Here is a 20524-nt window from a genome sequence, read left to right on the forward strand (position 1 = left end):
GTAAAAACAACTTCAGTTTGTTATTTACAAGTTATTGACCGAATCACACGTGTAGCTAGCTATGTTGGACATGCCATGAAGAAATGGAAAGCTAGCCAGAATAAGTAACTGGTCACTAATGGTGGTTGATGTCCTGCTCGCTCTCCTATTTTAGGTGTGTACTGCTCCCCAATCTTTCCCCTCACAGCTATATAGATCGACCGCCATCATGGACAAGATTTTGGAAGCGCTGGTCAGCTCCTCTCACTCAGTCCCAGTGAAGAAGGCCATCGTGAAGAAGGTAGTTGAAGCCGCAGAGAAAGAGGTCACGGAGGAGCAATGCCAGGCCCTGTACACACTCACCACTCGCCTCATCCTCCTGGGCGAAGACGCCTTCCAGAAACAGGTGGGCTTCCAGGTGCTGGAAGCCTACGCCCGCTACCACCGTGCCGATTTTGAGCTCTTCTTCAGCAAAGACTTTGTCCTGGGCCTGTTACAGCAGGGCTACGGCCCCCTGGACCGCAAGGACCCGGCCGTGATGGACTACATCCATGGCTGCCTGCGGCTGCTGATCAGCTGCCCCTCGGTGCTTGATATCTTCACCATCATCCAGACAGAAGTCCTAAGGATGGTGTGCGAACGGCCTGAGCCAGCCCTGTGCGCCCGTCTCGCCACAATGCTCTCAGACTTCGTACAGTGCATCCCCCGGGAGAAGGTGGCCATTCTGTTCTGCCAGCAGTTGGTGAGGACAATCGGGTACTTCCACTGTCCAGCCAGCCAGGAGCGGGAGCTGAGGGAGTATGTGGAACAGGTGACCAAGGTCAGCACATTACTGCAGAACATCTGGAAGGCGGATCCGGCCACGCTGCTGCCCTCTCTGCAGGAGGTGTTCGCTATAATCTCCTCCACCGGTGAGACTGAGAGGAGGGAGGGAGCACCACACACAGTCACAGATGAATGCGCACACACACACACAATCACATTTCACTGTATGTGTCTATACATCAATGCCTCACACTAGTCGTCTATTCACTAATAATATATTTTGAAATAAATGAGCAGTTTCAAATACCGTATCCATTTTTACTGTACAGAAGTAAAGTACAGAATACTATTTGCTAATGCAGGCATAATTTGACCTTCACCCACCTATGGAAAAACTAGGAATGTCAGGCTTGTTAGCACATGACTGAGACTTGGAACAGTAACCTCTGTCATTTTAATGATCCAGGGTGGTACAGAGTGCACCGCTCAATATCAGACTTCAAACCCATCGTTGAATTGGGTCACTTGGTTAGGGTAGAGGTTGTGAACAATACATTTGAATACAATTGTGCCAGATGTCATAAGCTGTGACCGTCAATTGTACTGTTATTGGTGTACTACAGTTTGTTTTGTGTTCTGCACAGACCCTTCCTTCGACCCCTCCATTGCCCTAGCCAGCCTGGTCCAGCACATACCTCTCCAGATGATCACAGTTCTCATCAAGAGCCTTACCACCGACCAGAACGTCAAAGACACCAGCATGACTCAAGCACTCTGCAGGTCACTGGGTGCCACTGGGTGCCTTTTACTGTTGTTTTTTCATTAGCTAAACTGATTAAATTAGTCTGTTGTATTTGCAGTGTGTACACTAGATGGATGTAGTGATTTTAATATAACTTTTCTGCCCTTATTTACCGTTCTCTCTTTCTCCATCTACCTCTCTCCCTCCGTTTCTCTTTTTCCATCCTCAGGATGATTGACTGGTTGTCCTGGCCTCTAGCCCACCATGTGGACACATGGGTCATTGCCCTGCTGAAGGGGCTGGCCGCGGTGCAGAAGTTCACCATCCTCATAGATGTCACCCTGCTCAAGATTGAACTGGTGGGTAGTGTACTGACCACTATGACCACAGCAGGGACTGTCCATGTACCAATGAGTTCAGATGGTAGTAACACATGGTAATAGCAAAGACAGTACAGGATGAAGATCGGCAGAAACTGCTTCTCCAATAGAAATCCCCGATCACACTTACAGTGACTTGCGAATGTATTCACCCCCCTTGGCATTTTTCCTATTTTGTTGCCTTACAACCTGGAATTAAATTTGATTTTTTTGGGGGGGTTTGTATCATTTGATTTACACAACATGCCTACTACATTAAAGATGCAAAATATTTTTTATTGTGAAACAAACAAGAAATAAAACAAAAAACTGAACTTGAGCGTGCATAACTATTCACCCCCCCAAAGTCAATATTTTGTAGAGCCACCTTTTTCAGCAATTACAGCTGCAAGTCTCTTGGGGTATGTCTCTATAAGCTTGGCACATCTAGCCACTGGGATTTTTGCCCATTCTTCAAGGCAAAACTGCTCCAGCTCCTTCAAGTTGGATGGGTTCTGCTGGTGTACAGCAATCTTTAAGTCATACCACAGATTCTCAATTGGATTGAGGTCTGGGCTTTGACCAGGCCATTCCAAGACATTTAAATGTTTCCCCTTAAACCACTCGAGTGTTGCTTTAGCAGTATGCTTAGGGTCATTGTCCTGCTGGAAGGTGAACCTCCGTCCCAGTCTCAAATCTCTGGAAGACTGAAACAGGTTTCCTTCAACAATTTCCCTGTATTTAGAATTCCTTCAATTCTGACCAGTTTCCCAGTCCCTACCGATGGAAAAACATGGTGTTCTAGGGGTGATGAGAGGTGTTGGGTTTGCGCCAGACATAGCGTTTTCCTTGATGGCCAAAAAGCTAAATTTTAGTCTAATCTGACCAGAGTACCTTCTTCCATATGTTTGAGGAGTCTCCCACATGGCTTTTGGCGAACACCAAATGTGTTTGCTTATTTTTTTCTGTAAGCAATGGCTTTTTTCTGGCCACTCTTTTGTAAAGCCCATCTCTGTGGAGTATATGGCTTAAAGTGGTCCTATGGACAGATACTCCAATCTCCGCTGTGGAGCTTTGCAGCTCCTTCAGGGTTATCGTTGGTCTCTTTGTTGCCTCTCTGATTAATGCCCTCCTTGCCTGATCCATGAGTTTTGGTGGGCGGCCCTCTCTTGGCAGGTTTGTTGTGGTGCCATATTCTTTCCATTTTTTAATAATGGATTTAGTTGTGCTCTGTGGGATGTTCAAAGTTTCAGATATTTCTTTATAACCCAACCCTGATCTGTACTTTTCCACAACTTTGTCCCTGACCTGTTTGGAGAGCTCCTTGGTCTTCATGGTGCTGCTTGCTTTGTGGTGCCCTTTGCTTAGTGGTGTTGCAGACTCTGGGGCCTTTCAGAACAGGTGTGTGTGTGTATATATACTGTGATCATGTGACACTTAGATTGCACACACGTGGACTTTATTTAACTAATGATGTGACTTCTGAAGGTAATTGGTTGCACCAGATCTTATTTAGGGGCTTCATAACAAAGGGGGTGAATACATATGCACGCACCACTTTTCCGTTATTTATTTTTTAGAATTTTTGGAAACAAGTTATTTTTTAAATTCCACTTTGGACTATTTTGTGTATGTCCATTACATGAAATCCAAATAAAAATAAATTTAAATTACAGGTTGTAATGCAACAAAATAGTAAAAACGCCAAGGGGGATGAATACTTTTGCAAGGCACTGTGTACACGATGTCATGGCGATGTTGGCAAGCTAAGCACATGCATAGAAACACGTCATCTGGTCTAACGGTCGTCTAGCGCCGAACTGCGCATGTGCAGGCCGTCAAATCAAAGTCATTCCTTCAGTATAAAGTTATTTTTGACGAAAATGAAAACCTGTCAGTTTGTCACTTTCACAAGGTTGGAGTAATAACAGGTTCAACTACTTAAGACATTTTTTTTTTTTTTTTTTGTCATTTAGCAGATGCTCTTATCCAGAGCGACTTAGTGAGTGCATACATTATTTTTATTTTTTTCATACTGGCCCCCCGTGGGAATCGAACCCACAACCCTGGCATTGCAAACGCCATGCTCTACCAACTGCGCTACATCCCTGCCGGCCATTCCCTCCCCTACCCTGGACGACGCTGGGTCAATTGTGCGCCGCCCCATGGGTCTCCCGGTCACTAGTGGCACAGCTAGCGATGCAGTGCCTTAGACCACTGCGCCACAATATCACTTATCTTCTAAATTGTGTGTTTCTGTGTCAGTGTACGTGCAGTGCATAAGCTATATGTTTATTTTTGACCATGTTTCTTTGTGTGTGTGTGTGTAGGATGCACCCAAGCTCATTGGCTCGACTCTAGGTTGTGCTTTTAGATTTTGAGACAATTCACAACTAAGGAAGAATTTTCACTTCTCATTGACTTCTCAAACCCCGGCCTGGTGTGTTTCGCAAGAATTCCCGGAAGTCTCGCAATGTTGTGCCTCTAGGTTTACAAACTCTGTGGTAATAGCATCTATAACTACAGAGTAACATCAGTTAGAACTGATGAATAGATGATCACATGGACGAAAATCTGTTCCTGTAGTTTGGTCGTTATGGTGTCTAGCTACAGTGCCTTCGGAAAGTATTCAGACCCCTTGACTTTTTCCACATTTTGTTACGTTTCACCCTTATTCTAAAATTGATTTTTTTTTTTTTATCCTCATCAATACACACAATACCCCTTAATGGCAAAGCAAAAACAGGTTTTCAGAAATGTTTGCTAATTTATAAAAAATCTAAAACTGAAATATCACATTTACTTAGGTATTCAGACCCTTTACTCAGTACTTTGTTGACACACCTTTGGCAGCAATTATAGCATCGAGTCTTCTTGAGTATGACGCAACAAGCTTGGCACACCTGTATTTGAGGAGTTTCTCCCATTCTTCTCTGCAGATCCTCTCAAGCTCTGTCAAGTTGGATGGGGAGCGTTGCTGCACAGGTCTCTCCAGAGTTGTTAGATCGGGTTCAAGTCCGGGCTCTGGCTGGGCCACCTCTGTTCATCTTTCCCTCTCCTGACTAGTCTCCCAGTCCCTGCCGCTGACAAACATCCCCACAGCATGATGCTGCCACCACCGTGATTCACCGTAGGGATGGTGCCAGGTTTCCTCGACGTGACGCTTGGCATTCAGGCCAAAGAGTTCAATCTTGGTTTCATCAGACCAGACAATCTTGTTTGTCATGGTCTGAGAGTCCTTTAGGTGCCTTTTGTCAAACTCCAAGCGGGCTGTCATGTGCCTTTTACTGAGGAGTGGCTTCCGTCTGGCCACTCTACCATAAAGGCCTGATTGGTGGAGTGCTGCAGAGATTGTTGTCCTTCTGGAAGATTCTCCCATCTCCACAGAGGAACTCTGGAGCTCTGTCAGAGTGACCATTGGGTTCTTCGTTACCTCCCTGACCAAGGCCCTTCTCCCCCAATTGCTCAGTTTGGCCGGGTGGCCAGCTCTAGGAAGAGTCTTGGTGGTTCCAAACTTCTTCCATTTAAGAATGATGGAGGCCACTGTGTTCTTGGGGACCTTCAATGCTGCAGAAATTTTTTGGTACCCTTCCCCAGATCTGTGCTTCGACACAATCTGTCTCGGAGCTCTACGAACAATTCCTTTGACCTCATGGCTTGGTTTTTGCTCTGACATGCACTGTCAGCTGTGGGACCTTATATAGACAGTTGTGTGCCTTTCCAAATCATGTCCAATCAATTGAATTTACAACTGGTGGACTCCAAGTTGTAGAAACATCTCAAGGATGATCAATGGAAACAGAATGCACCCGAGCGCAATTTCAAGTCTCATAGCAAAGGGTCTGAATACTTATGTAAATAAGGTATTTTAATTTTTATACATTTGCAAAACATTTTAAAAACCTGTTTTCGCTTTGTCATCATGGGGTATAGTGTGTGGACTGGTGAGGATTTGTTTTTATTTAATCCTTTTTAGAATAAGGCTGTAACAATGTGGAAAAAGTCAAGGGGTCTGAATACTTTCCGTAGGCACTGTATATCACTAATCTTCTGAACAGTGTGTTTCTGTGTCAGTGTACGTGTATGTGCAATGCATATGCTATATGTTTATTTTTGACCATGTTTCTTTGTGTGTGTGTAGGTGTTAAACCGTCTGTGGTACCCCATTGTGCGGCAGGGGGCCCTAGTGGTTCTCTCCCACATGCTGCTGAGTTTCCAACACTCACCTGAGGCCTTCCACTTGGTAAGAAACACACACACACAATACAACTCATTCTATTGCACAACGCATGTCATCTCCTCCCTCATTCCCTCTATTTAGCTGAAACACGTTCAGGCCCCATTTCCCATAAGCACTCTGCTCTCAGCAGGGCTCTTCCACTAATGATGTGTAAAGTGTTTAAAGCACCATGATGGTCCTTTAGATGGCTGGTGGGGTGTTTTCATCAGCCATGATTGTCAATTCATTTTAAAAGGTTGAGTACATTTAAGTCAATGTGACCCCCCCCCCCCCCCCCCCCCCCCATGACAAAAAGGGAAGTTTAATGTAGCATGTGAAGGTTGTTTTTACCTGTCACTACATCAGTGTGTTTAGTGGTGTTCCTCTGCTATATGCAGTGCCTAGTTTCCTCCACTGCACCTTTCCACCTTGTAACAGATTACGACAGATGTGATGCGCATATGACCAAGAACATCGTCTACCAGCACTGACCTTGCTGATAACTTCTTGATTGAGGATAGATTGACTACGACTGTGATATGTTGGTTGTCTCACCTAGCCATCTTAGGATGAATGCACTAACTACAAGTCTGCTAAATGACTAAAATGTGAATGGAGTCTTCAATACATTGACTGTGTGTTCCCCAGGTGGTGCCACATGTGGTGGAGCTGGTTCAGAGTCTGAAGAGGGACGGCGTGCCCACCAGTAAGGTTTTCCTGCTCCACTTCACAGAGCTCATCCACTGTATGATGTACCAGTACTCTGGCTTCCCTGACCTCTACGACAACATCCTGGAGGCCATCAAAGTAAGACACCTTAACAACCAGTGTTGTCCTTTTTTTTTTATGTATCAGAAACATTTACTGTCCTTATATTATGGTCCACCTGACATGGGGGAAAAGTAGGTTTACATCATTTATGTGACCAACTGTAATGTTTGTGACGTCGTGAATGATTGGAAATATCTTTAATTTACTGTCGTTATTGTAGTATAGACCTTTTTTAAAATTCTGAGTGTACAATACTATGCAGATCATGTATGGTAAACAGATGTATGGCGTGTCTGAAAGCTGTAGTCTCCCCCCCCCGCCCCCTAGGAGCTACCCGGGCCCAGTGAGGGGAAGATCAAGCTGGTTCTGAACCAAAGTGCCTGGACGTCCCAGTCCAACTCATTTGCCTCAGGGCTGCTGAGGCTGGCTGGCAAGTCTGAGACAGGCAAGACTGGCCTCATCAACCTGGGAAACACCTGCTACATGAACAGCATCATACAGACTCTCTTCTCAGCTACAGAGTGAGTAGTGGATTTAGTGTACACACACACACACAGGCAGACACACACACACAACTACACGTTACATTAATATTGAATTGACCACATTGTTAACAAAGCTGTCTATATACATCCGCTCTCAATAGAATGATATAATGCTGAAATATTTCTGTAGGAAGGTCTTATGTTCTGCTATGCATGAACCATTCTACCATTCTCTTCCAGTTTCAGGAGGCATGTCTTATCGTTACATCTGAATGATGCCACTGCCAACACACTGATGAAGAAACTGCAGCTCCTCTTCGCCTTCCTCTCACACACCCAGGTTTGTCTCCCTTGGCTGTTGGTGGCCATCGTGTTTTCAATGGAAATGACTATTGATCTAACACTGATCTTTCACTTGGTGTGTGTCTTCGGTGAGTGGTCATTCAGTGTGTGTGTGTCTCCTGCAGAGGGCAGCGTACGCCCCCAGACTCTTCTTTGAGGCGTCTCGGCCCCCCTGGTTCAATGCAGGTTCCCAGCAGGACTGTTCTGAGTACCTCCGCTTCCTCCTGGACAGGTAGGTACGCCACCTAGTAGACTACTGCAGCACCCTACAACTCCTTCCTCCTGGACAGGTAGGTACACCACCTAGTAGACTACTGGAGCACCCTACAACTCCTTCCTCCTGGACAGGTAGGTACACCATCTAGTAGACAGCTGGAGCACCCTACAACTCCTTCCTCCTGGACAGGTAGGTACACCACCTAGTAGACTACTGGAGCACCCTACAACTCCTTCCTCCTGGACAGGTATGTACGCCATCTAGTAGACAGCTGGAGCACCCTACAACTCCTTCCTCCTGGACAGGTAGGTACACCACCTAGTAGACTACTGGAGCACCCTACAACTCCTTCCTCCTGGACAGGTAGGTACGCCATCTAGTAGACAGCTGGAGCACCCTACAACTCCTTCCTCCTGGACAGGTATGTACACCACCTAGTAGACTACTGGAGCACCCTACAACTCCTTCCTCCTGGACAGGTAGGTACACCATCTAGTAGACTACTGGAGCACCCTACAACTCCTTCCTCCTGGACAGGTAGGTACACCATCTAGTAGACAGCTGGAGCACCCTACAACTCCTTCCTCCTGGACAGGTAGGTACACCATCTAGTAGACTACTGGAGCACCCTACAACTCCTTCCTCCTGGACAGGTAGGTACACCACCTAGTAGACTACTGGAGCACCCTACAACTCCTTCCTCCTGGACAGGTAGGTACACCATCTAGTAGACAGCTGGAGCACCCTACAACTCCTTCCTCCTGGACAGGTAGGTACACCACCTAGTAGACTACTGGAGCACCCTACAACTCCTTCCTCCTGGACAGGTATGTACGCCATCTAGTAGACAGCTGGAGCACCCTACAACTCCTTCCTCCTGGACAGGTAGGTACACCACCTAGTAGACTACTGGAGCACCCTACAACTCCTTCCTCCTGGACAGGTAGGTACGCCATCTAGTAGACAGCTGGAGCACCCTACAACTCCTTCCTCCTGGACAGGTAGGTACGCCATCTAGTAGACAGCTGGAGCACCCTACAACTCCTTCCTCCTGGACAGGTAGGTACACCATCTAGTAGACTACTGGAGCACCCTACAACTCCTTCCTCCTGGACAGGTAGGTACACCATCTAGTAGACAGCTGGAGCACCCTACAACTCCTTCCTCCTGGACAGGTAGGTACACCACCTAGTAGACTACTGGAGCACCCTACAACTCCTTCCTCCTGGACAGGTAGGTACACCATCTAGTAGACAGCTGGAGCACCCTACAACTCCTTCCTCCTGGACAGGTAGGTACACCATCTAGTAGACTGCTGGAGCACCCTACAACTCCTTCCTCCTGGACAGGTAGGTACGCCATCTAGTAGACTGCTGGAGCACCCTACAACTCCTTCCTCCTGGACAGGTATGTACGCCATCTAGTAGACTGCTGGAGCACCCTACAACTCCTAAAACCTGTAAGACTCTCGGTATAGATGGCAAGAATGTATGAATCTAGCGTGTGTTTGTCTGGAGAGTATTTTGAGAGAAGGATCTTAAGAAGTAATAGAATTGATGTTCACTGAATGGGTGTTATTGAAAAGGACATCTCCATTTATTATGCTGTTGCATTCATTTGCATATTGTATTTTTTGTAAAATGTTTTATTTTCTCCTCGCGTTCTGTTGCCAAGGTTACACGAAGAGGAGAAAACCATCCAGGTCCTCATGTCAGCCAAACCAAATGTCATCTCCCCTAGCAACAGACCGAGCGACGACACCGGGGGTCAAACCTCCGCGGAGGACGCCGGAGTGTCACCCGTGGCCCCTGTGGAGGCGAAGTCCGAGGAGAATGACGAGAGGACGCTGATTGAGAGGATGTTCAGAGGCAGGCTGAGCACGGGTATCCGCTGCATGGCATGTAACGGCGTCTCGGAGAAAGAAGAACCTTTCACTGACCTGTCCCTGGCATTCTGTCCCTCCACCACCACCAGCCCTCTTCAGACCGGGGGCCCATCAGAGGAACCCCGGGGCCCCTGCCAGGGGGCTGTCAACGGGGGCAGCGAGGCTCCCGAAATAGGCCCTTCTCCCAAACCCGCCGCGGCCTCCACCACCGGCGTCCATTTTGCCCAAGCGTCCAGCGAGCCACCGCTGTCTGTTCCTGACCTGGTGGACTACTTCCTGGCACCAGAGATCCTTGATAAGGAGAACGCCTACTTCTGCCAGAAGTGCGGCTCGCTGCAGCGGGCGGAGCGGGGGATGAGGGTGGTGGCGGCGCCCGAGTACCTCATCCTCACGCTGCTGAGGTTCTCCTACGACGCCAAGTGCCACGTGCGCCGCAAGATCCTGGACAACGTCACCATACCGCCGCTCATGAGACTGCCCGTGCACGCCCCTCCACCCAAACACTCTTCGTCCTCTTCCTCACCACCATCCTCTCCACTCCAAGTGGACTCACCCGAGAGCAGCGAAAACCTAGCCAAGAAACTGAAGCCGTCACGGAGAGAGGAAGAGGAAGAGGGTGGGATAGAGGGCGAGAACGGGATGAACGGAGGAGAAACTGAGGTAGGGGTGTGGCCGGCGGCCCAGTTAGTTCCCTACGTCCTCAGCTCCGTAGTGATGCATTCTGGGTTGTCGTCGGAGAGCGGCCATTACTACTCCTACGGCCGCAACCTCAACGGGGCCGACGGCGCCCAACACCACCTAGCCAATCACCTTACCCTGGGGGAGGAGCCTGGGAACGGGCAGACTGAGCCCATTGCACCCACTTGCTCTGCCACACTGGGGGCGACTCCTCCTAAACCGGAAGTGGAGGAGGTGTGCGGAGGCCAGGCGGCCCGGGATTGGCTGCTGTTTAACGACAGCAGGGTGACATTCACTTCGTTGGGGTCGGTTCAGAACATCACCAACCGTTTCCCCAAGGACACAGCCTACGTGCTGATCTACCGGAAGCAGGACTTTACCGCGGGGCAGAACAGTACCGGGGGAGTGACGGCCAACGGCATGAGACTGGGCTCTGAACCTCCGCTGCAGAAAGAACTGATGGACGCCGTCACCAAGGACAACAAGCTCTTTTTACAGGTGAGAGGAGGGGGTATGAAGAGTTACAAATCGAAATCAAATTACATTTTATTTGTCACATGCGCCGAATATAACAGGTGTAGACCTTACAGTGAAATGCTTACTTACAAGCCCTTAACCAACAATGCAGTTTTAAGAAAGAATACCAAAAAAAATCACACAAAAAATACAATATAAAATAATACGAAATAAAACTAACAAATAATTAAAGAGCAGCAGTAAAAATTACAATAGCGAGGCTATATACAGGGGGTACCGGTACCGAGACAATGTGCGGGGGCACCGGTTAGTCCAGGTAATATGTACAGTGAGGGGAAAAAAGTATTTGATCCGCTGCTGATTTTTGTACGTTTGCCCACTGACAAAGACATGATCAGTCTATAATTTTAAAATCCAGAAAAACGCATGTCAAAAATTGTATAAATTGATTTGCATTTTATGAGGGAAATAAGTATTTGACCCCTCTCAATCAGAAAGATTTCTGGCTCCCAGGTGTCTTTTATACAGGTAACGAGCTGAGATTAGGAGCACACTCTTAAAGGGAGTGCTCCTAATCTCAGTTTGTTACCTGTATAAAAGACACCTGTCTACAGACGCAATCAATCAATCAGATTCCAAACTCTCCACCATGGCCAAGACCAAAGAGCTCTCCAAGAATGTCAGGGACAAGATGTAGACCTACACAAGGCTGGAATGGGCTACAAGACCATTGCCAAGCAGCTTGGTGAGAAGGTGACAACAGTTGGTGCGATTATTCGCAAATGGAAGAAACACAAAAGAACTGTCAATCTCCCTCGGCCTGGGGCTCCATGCAAGATCTCACCTAGTGGAGTTGCAATGATCATGAGAACGGTGAGGAATCAGCCCAGAGCTACACGGGAGGATCTTGTCAATGATCTCAAGGCAGCTGGGACCATAGTCACCAAGAAAACAATTAGTAACACACTACGCCGTGAAGGACTGAAATCCTGCTGCGCCCGCAAGGTCCCCCTGCTCAAGAAAGCACATATACAGGCCCGTCTGAAGTTTGCCAATGAACATCTGAATGATTCAGAAGAGAACTGGGTGAACGTGTTGTGGCCAGATGAGACCAAAATCGAGCTCTTTGGCATCAACTCAACTCGCCATGTTTGGAGGAGGAGGAATGCTGCCTATGACCCCAAGAACACCATCCCCACCGTCAAACATGGAGGTGGAAACATTATGCTTTGGGGGTGTTTTTCTGCTAAGGGGACAGGACAACTTCACCGCATCAAAGGGACGATGGACGGGGCCATGTACCGTCAAATCTTGGGTGAGAACCTCCTTCCCTCAGCCAGAGCATTGAAAATGGGTCATGGATGGGTATTCCAGCATGACAATGACCCAAAACACACGGCCAAGGCAACAAAGGAGTGGCTCAAGAAGAAGCACATTAAGGTCCTGGAGTGGCTTAACCAGTCTCCAGACCTTAATCCCATAGAAAATCTGTGGAGGGAGCTGAAGGTTCGAGTTGCCAAACGTCAGCCTCGAAACCTTAATGACTTGGAGAAGATCTGCAAAGAGGAGTGGAACAAAATCCCTCCTGAGATGTGTGCAAACCTGGTGGCCAACTACAAGAAACGTCTGCCCTCTGTGATTGCCAACAAGGGTTTTGCCACCAAGTACTAAGTCATGTTTTGCAGAGGGGTCAAATACTTATTTCCCTCATTAAAATGCAAATCAATTAATAACATTTTTGACATGTGTTTTTCTGGATTTTGTTATTCTGTCTCTCGCTGTTCAAATAAACCTACCATTAAAATTATAGACTGATCATGTCTTTGTCAGTGGGCAAACGTACAAAATCAGCAGGGGATCAAATACTTTTTTCCCTTACTGTACATGTAGGTAGAGTTATTTATTAAAGTGACTATGCATAGATAATAAACAGAGTAGCGGGGGGATGGGGCAATGCAAATAGTCTGGGTAGCCATTTGATTAGATGTTCAGGAGTCTTATGGCTTGTGGGTAGAAGCTGTTTAGAAGCCTCTTGGACCTAGACTTTGCGCTCCGGTACTGCTTGCCGTGCGGTAGCAGAGAGAACCGTCTGACTTGGGTGGCTGGAGTCTTTTTTTGTTGTTGTTGGTATTTTAACCCCTTTTTCTTCCCAATTTCGTGGTATCCAATTGTCCAATCGTTGCTACTCCCGTACGGACACGGGAGAGGCGAAGGTCGAGAGTCATGCGTCCTCCGAAACACAACCCAACCAAGCCACACTGCTTCTTGACACAGTGCCCGCTTAACCCGGAAGCCAGCCGCACTAATGTGTCGGAGGAAACACCGTACACCTGGCGACCGAGTCAGCATGCACTGCGCCCGGCCCGCCACAGGAGTCGCTAGTGCGCGATGGGACAAGAACATCCCTGCCGGCCAAACCCTCCCCTACCCTGGATGGCGCTGGGCCAATTGTGCGCCGCCCCATGGGTCACCCGGTCGCGGCCGGCTGCGACAGAGCCTTGACCCGAACCAAGATCTCTAGTGGCACAGCTAGCACTGCAACACAGTGCCTTAGACCACTGTGCCACTCGGGAGGCCCTGGGTGGCTGGAGACTTTGACAATTTTTAGGGCCTCTCTCTGACACGCCTGGTATAGAGGTCCTGGATGGCAGGAAGCTTGGCCCCAGTGATGTACTGGGCCATACGCACTACCCTCTGTAGTGCCTTGCGGCCGAGCAGTTGCCATACCAAGCAGTGATGCAACCAGTCCGGATGCTCTCGAAGCTGTAGAACCTTTTGAGGATCTGAAGACCCATGCCAAATCTTTTCAGTCTCTTTAGGGGGAGACTGTCTTGGTGTGCTTGGACCATGTTAGTTTGTTGGTGATGTGGACACCAAGGAACTTGAAGCTCTCAACCTGCTCCACTACTGCCCCATCGATGAGAATGGGGGCGTGCTCGGTCCTCTTCTTTTTCTTGTAGTCCACAATCATCTACTTTGTCTTGATCACGTTGAGGGAGAGGTTGTTGTCCTGGCACCACACGGCCAGGTCTCTGACCTCCTCCCTATAGGCTGTCTTGTCGGTGATCAGGCCTACCACTGTTGTGTCATCGGCAAACTTAATGATGGTGTTGGAGTCGTGCCTGGCCATGCAGTCATGAGTGAACAGGGAGTAGAGGAGGGGACTGAGCACGCACCCCTGAGGGGCACCCGGTTTGAGGATCAGCGTGGCGGATGTGTTGTTACCTACCCTTACCACCTGGGGGCGGCCCATCAGGAAGTCCATGATCCAGTTGCAGAGGGAGGTGTTTAGTCCCAGGGTCCTTAGCTTAGTGATGAGCTTTGAGGGCACTATGGTGTTGAACGCTGAGCTGTAGACCATGAATAGCATTCTCACATAGCTGTTCCTTTTTGTCCAAGTGTGAAAGGGTAGTGTGGAGCGCATTAGAGATTGCATCATCTGTGGATCTGTTGGGGCGGTATGCAAATTGGAGTGGGACTAGGGTTTCTGGGATAATGATGTTGATGTGAGCCATGACCAGCCTTTCAAAGCACTTCATGGCTACAGACGTGAGTGCTACGGGTCAGTAGTAATTTAGGCAGGTTACCTTAGTGTTCTTGGGCACTGGGACTATGGTGGTCTGCTTGAAACATGTTGGTATTACAGACTCAGACAGGGAGAGGTTGAAAATGTCAGTGAAGACACTTGCCAGTTGGTCAGCGCATGCTCAGAGTACACGTCCTGGTAATCCGTCTGGCCTTGCGGCCTTGTGAATGTTGACCTGTTTAAAGGTCTTACACACATCGGCTACGGAGAGCGTGATCACACAGTTGTCCGGAACAGCTGATGCTCTCATGCATGTTTCCGTGTTAATTGCCTTGACGCGAGCATAGAAGTAATTTAGCTTGTCTGGTAAGCTCGTGTCACTGGGCAGCTCGCGACTGTGCTTCCCTTTGTAGTCTGTAATAGTTTGCAAGCCTGCCACATCCGACGAGCGTCGGTGCCGGTGTAGTACGATCTTAGTCCTGTATTGACTCTTTGCCTGTTTGATGGTTCGTCGGAGGGCATAGCGGGATTTCTTATAAGGTTCCGGGTTAGAGTCCCGCTCCTTGAAAGCGGCAGCTCTACCCTTTAGCTCAGTGCGGATGTTGCCTGTAATCCATGGCTTCTGGTTGGGGTATGTACGTACAGTCACTGTGGGGACGACGTCATCAATGCACTTATTGATGAAGCCAGTTACTGATGTGGTATATTCCTCAATGCCATTGGAAGAATCCCGGAACATATTCAAGTCTGTGCTAGCAAAACAGTCCTGTAGCTTAGCATCTGCTTCATCTGACCACTTTTCTTATTGACTGGTGCTTCCTGCTTTAGTTTTTGTTTGTAAGCCTGAATCAGGAGAAGTGAAATATGGTCAGATTTGCCAAATGGAGGGCGAGGGAGAGCTTTGTACGCGTCTCTGTGTTTGGAGTAAAGGTGGTCTAAAGTTTTTTTTTTCCCTCTGGTTGCATGTTTAACATGCTGGTAGAAATGAGGTAAAACGGATTTGTTTCTCTGCATTAAAGTCCCCGGCCACTAGGAGTGCCGCCTCTGGATGAGCGGTTTCCTGTTTGCTTATGGCCGTATACAGTTCATTGAGTGCGGTCTTAGTGCCAGCATCAGTTTGTGGTGGTAAATAGACAGCTACAAAGAATATAGATGAAAACTCTCTAGGTAAATAGTGTGGTCTACAGCTGATCATGAGATACTCTACCTCAGGCGAGCAAAACCTTGAGACTTCCTTAGATATCGTGCACCAGCTGTTGTTTACAAATATGCATAGACCGCCACCCCTTGTCTTACCAGAGGCTGCTGTTCTATCCTGCCGATACAGTGTATAACCCACCAGTTGTATGTTATTCATGTTTTCATTCAGCCATGACTCGGTGAAACATAAGATATTACCGTTTTTATGTCCCGTTGGTAGGATCGTCTTGTAGTTCGTCCACTTTATTACATTTGACATTTTAGTCATTTAGCAGATGCTCTTACATTTACATTTACATTTTAGTCATTTAGCAGACGCTCTTATCCAGAGCGACTTACAGTTAGTGAATACATTTATTTTTTATACTGGCCCCCCGTGGGAAACGAACCCACAACCCTGGCGTTGCAAACGCCATGCTCTATCAACTGAGCTACATCCCTGCCGGCCATTCCCTCCCCTACCCTGGACGACGCTGGGCCAATTGTGCGCCGTCCATGAGTCTCCCGGTCGCGGCCGGCTGCGACAGAGCCTGGATTCGAACCAGGATCTCTAGTGGCACAGTTAGCACTGCAAAGCAGTGCCTTAGACCACTGCGCCACTCTTATCCAGAGCGACTTACAGTTAGTGAGTGCATACATTTTTTCATACTGGCCCCCCATGGGAAACGAACCCACAACCCTGGCGTTGCAAGCGCCATGCTCTACCAACTGAACTACACGGGGCCAAGCGATTGTAAATTGGCCAATAGTATCGATGGCGAAGGCAGATTAGCCACTCGTCTCCGGCTCCTTACCAGGCACCCCGATCTCCTTCCGCGATATCTCCTTTTCTTTCTACTGCGAATGACTGGGATGAGGGCCCTGTCGGGTGTCTGGAGCAAATCCCTCTCGTCCGACTCATTAAAGAAAAAGTGTTCATCCAGTTCAAGGTGAGTAATCGCTGTTCTGATGTCCAGAAGCTCTTTTCGGTCAGAAGAGACGGTAGCAGCAACATTATGTACAAAATAAGTTACAAACAATGCAAATTAAACCACAAACTAGCACGGTTGGTTAAGAGTCCATAAAACGGCAGCCATCCCCTCTGGCGCCATTGTAGAGTATAGTGAATGAGGCGTTTTCTGTTTGCTTGCGTCTATCCAAGTGCTCTACTCACTTAAATTTACAGTATGTTAATATTTGGTTTGAAACTAAAAAGACGATTTCCTTTTAAGGTTATCAGAGTGCAAGCCTCACATTTGACCCCTGCCCTCTTAACCACTAGAGGGCAACAGCCCATAATATAATACTCTACTTTCATCTCTGTCCATGACCGGTTTAGATAACAGGGTAGCGAAGGGTGCAAAGCTGATTCACTCTCTCCTACTCAACCCAATTATCTCTATATAAAAAGCCCTCCAGTCCCACCCTGTGTCGGCGCCTGTCATTCCTGTCACTAAATACAGGCCAAGGAGGGGTGACGCGGCCATTAACATTAGCCTAACCGTTTAGTGTGATCCTGACTGAGTGATGCATCAGGCTATGCTAATGTGTTGGCCCAGGGAAGTGGAATGTGTTCACTTATGATCACGCTAGCCTCCGGTAACCTTCCTCTAATTGCTTGATTAGCACTGAGGTGAATGCATTCGTATTTACATTTTTAGTCGTTTAGCAGACGCTCTTCTCCCGAGCGACTTACAATTTAATGCATTCATTTTACGACAGCTAGGTGAGACAACGCATCATAATCGTATCAGTACATTTTCCCTCAACAAAGTAGTTATCAGCAGGGGCGCAACTTTCACTAGGGACGGGGGGAGACATGATCCCCCACATTCTGAAATAGCATTTTTGTCCCCCCCAGTTTTATAATTGGAATGTGAAGAAAAAAAATATATATATATATCCCCCCCACTTCTAAAACCAAAGTTGCGCCCCTGGTTATCAGCAAAGTCAGTGATAGTGTGAAAATATGTTTTTTTTAATGGGGGGGGCGGGGGGCGTCTGTCAATTACATTTCCATATTCTTCAGGGTATTTCTGGTAACGTCTAGTCACGGTTTGCTCTCCTCATTTGGACCTGTATTTGGAAATTATCCTTTCAAATTGTGCCCATGTTCAATTTAATAGGGCCCTGTGTTTTCCATGTATCCATTGACAGGATTAAAGTAGTTCTGAACAAGCTTTGATCAAAACATGTTGCGAGTGTTCAGAAAGCCAACCATACACATGTTACACATTTCCCTTATGCTTTCAAGACTCAATTAGTCAAGTGAAATTTCATGAGTCAATAAGCTCTCAAAAAAAACAAAATTACTTCAACCACACAGTTGCAGGAATCCCAATGTAACCACTAGAGGGCAGCAGAGCAGCATCTTCTTGCTCAGACAGAATACCTAAACTCCTGGGTCATGTTCATTAGGAGATGCAACGTTTTAAAACATTCTGCAACGGAAAATTTAAGTAAGCGTTTCTTATTGCTCAAGTCCAGGTAGTCCCTGCCTGTTTCAGTCTGTTTTCTTCCATTTGGTGCTTAATGAACACGACCCTCTGAACAAAGTGCTTAATTGTCCTAAACTCCTTCTCTTTGTCCAATAGGAACAGGAGCTGAACGCGCGGACCCGAGCTCTCCAGGCGGCCTCGGCCTCCTGCTCGTTCAGGCCCAATGGATCAGACGACAACGAACCCCCGGGCAGCTGTGGTCCTTCGGGGGGAGGAGGAGGAGGAGGAGGAGGAGGTGGTGGGTTCAACACTGTCAACAGGCTAGTCTTCTGATAGAGGAGAGACTGGGGAGAGAGCGTGAGAGACAAGTAAATATGGCACTGGACTCCTATATATGGAGAGACATACACAGAGAAGGCTGGTTGGCTACTCATCCAGTGGATGGCGAAGCACATATGAACATAAAGAGAGAGCACTGAAGATCTTGGAGAGAGCACTCGAATACAACACCTACTGTACACGCCCACGTGGATTTAAATCCAACACACAACACTGGACTCAACCTTACAGTGAGGATCTGAACTCTCACGTCTGGCTCTGTCGTTTTATTATCATCCATAACTCACAACTTTCTGCCTCAGGACAAGCTAACATTCATAACCTTTTCTGGTTTGCATGCATTTATCTCTTTTTCTTCAAGCAGTGGGTTTGATTTTTGATAAGGAGATTCGTTTTGGTCTTTGCTATAATATTTGATGTGTACTTTTTGTCAGATAAGACATTTTCATATGCAATAAAATGTACAGATATGGGTGCGAAAATATATTCAGTAATCATGGAATATGATTAACTAATTCCATGAATACTGAATTCAAAAAGTATAAGATAAGAATAATCTTTTAATACAACATTAGTGTATTTTGCTGGTTTAAGTTGCTGAGTGAGAACAGAATTGCATGCTGAACTTATGGTGGGGTTATGGTTACTAACATTAACATTGACTCTTATAATTAATTACAATTAAGTTATTCATTCAGGGATACTTCTTTTTGTTGTTGCAGATTTGATGTGCCTTTTGTTAGATTATTAATCCAGATTTTACAAGCAGAATTTGACTGGACAGACACAAACCTCAGCCTTGCTGGACAGTGTTAATAAGTAATGTACAATACATGATTTCCTCAATAGTAAAGATGAATTGCTGAAAGTGTCTTGTTGGTGTCTGCATGCTCTGTCCACCTCGCTCTACCCACAAGCCCCCCTGGTGAGTTTTACACAACCTTCCTCACGTTTCACATTCTTCCACGCGTTTCACCACCTTCCACGCGTTTCACCACCTTCCACACGTTTCACCTTCTTCCTCACGTTTCACATTCTTCCACACGTTTCACCTTCTTCCACAAGTGTCATTTAGATACTCTTGTATTATTGGCTTCTCTTTCCAAACCCCCTAGAACACACTGCAGTAGCTAGCTATCGGACGTATGAATTCATGGCAGTATTCAGCTTCATGTGTTTTCCAGTGCCCAGTCTGCCCACACACAATCAATGCCTCCTACCTTTAGTCTTATTCAGCATTTATAATAGTGTAGATTAGGGTTGATACATGGGTTGTGTATTGTATTTCTTATTTTTATGGCTTCAGTTACATTCCTCAGCTGTAGACATATTGCACATAACTAAACATTACATGTACTGGCTATGGTTCCTAGGTTTCCAATTGACCACTTGATGCTTGAGTGAATGTTAAGACTGGTTTTGAGGCACTGTTAATGATTGAATGTCCATACATTTACCTTTTGGGTGGTGTTCCCATTTTAATGGAGTCTGTTGCTGTGATACAGATTAATTGCATGCAAAGTTACTGTGGTGGTAACATTTCCACTGCCAGTGTGTGGATATGATTTCATCAGAGAACCTAGAGGGGTTGGGATAAATGTGGAAGACTCATTTCGGTTGAATGCATAGAGTTGTGCAACTGACTAGGTATCCCCTTTACCCTTCCCTAGATCAAAGACTGAGCAGAGTGGCTTTGAAGCTGTAGCCAAGACCACCTGCTTCATGTGTGGTGTGTTTGTGTCACTGCTGTGGCGTGTCAAGGTTTCTCATGCACAGTCCCAGCATTCGGTCATTCTATGCCCACAGGTGAAAATGTTTAATAAGCCTGACGAAGTATCCAGGAAGAAGGAAATACAGTGAGGGGGAAAAAAGTATTTGATCCCCTGCTGATTTTGTATGTTTGCCCACTGACAAAGACATTATCAGTCTATAATTTTAATGGTAGGTTTATTTGAACAGTGAGAGACAGAATAACAACAACAAAAATCCAGAAAAACGCATGTCAAAAATGTTATAAATTGATTTGCATTTTAATGAGGGAAATAAGTTCTGATTGAGAGGGGTCAAATACTTATTTCCCTCATTAAAATGCAAATCAATTTATAACATTTTTGACATGTGTT

General features: G+C 46.8%; 1 protein-coding gene across 1 annotated transcript; it reads left to right on the forward strand.

The window, feature by feature from the left end:
- Positions 1-208: 208 nt before the first annotated feature.
- On the forward strand, positions 209-19273 carry LOC311110033 (ubiquitin carboxyl-terminal hydrolase 38-like; the record flags this gene model as incomplete). The annotated part of the gene is made up of 10 exons (XM_084188563.1): positions 209-890; positions 1389-1524; positions 1716-1845; positions 5987-6088; positions 6713-6871; positions 7163-7356; positions 7561-7660; positions 7788-7894; positions 9554-10940; positions 18219-19273. The coding sequence occupies 10 exons, from the start codon at positions 209-211 to the stop codon at positions 18393-18395; spliced, it is 3174 nt and encodes a 1057-aa protein (XP_084044689.1). The 3' UTR covers positions 18396-19273.
- Positions 19274-20524: the final 1251 nt, after the last annotated feature.

The sequence above is a fragment of the Coregonus lavaretus genome (assembly GCF_964263955.1).
Source record: "Coregonus lavaretus genome assembly, contig: SUPER_35_unloc_1, whole genome shotgun sequence".
Classification (NCBI taxonomy): Eukaryota; Metazoa; Chordata; class Actinopteri; order Salmoniformes; family Salmonidae; genus Coregonus; species Coregonus lavaretus.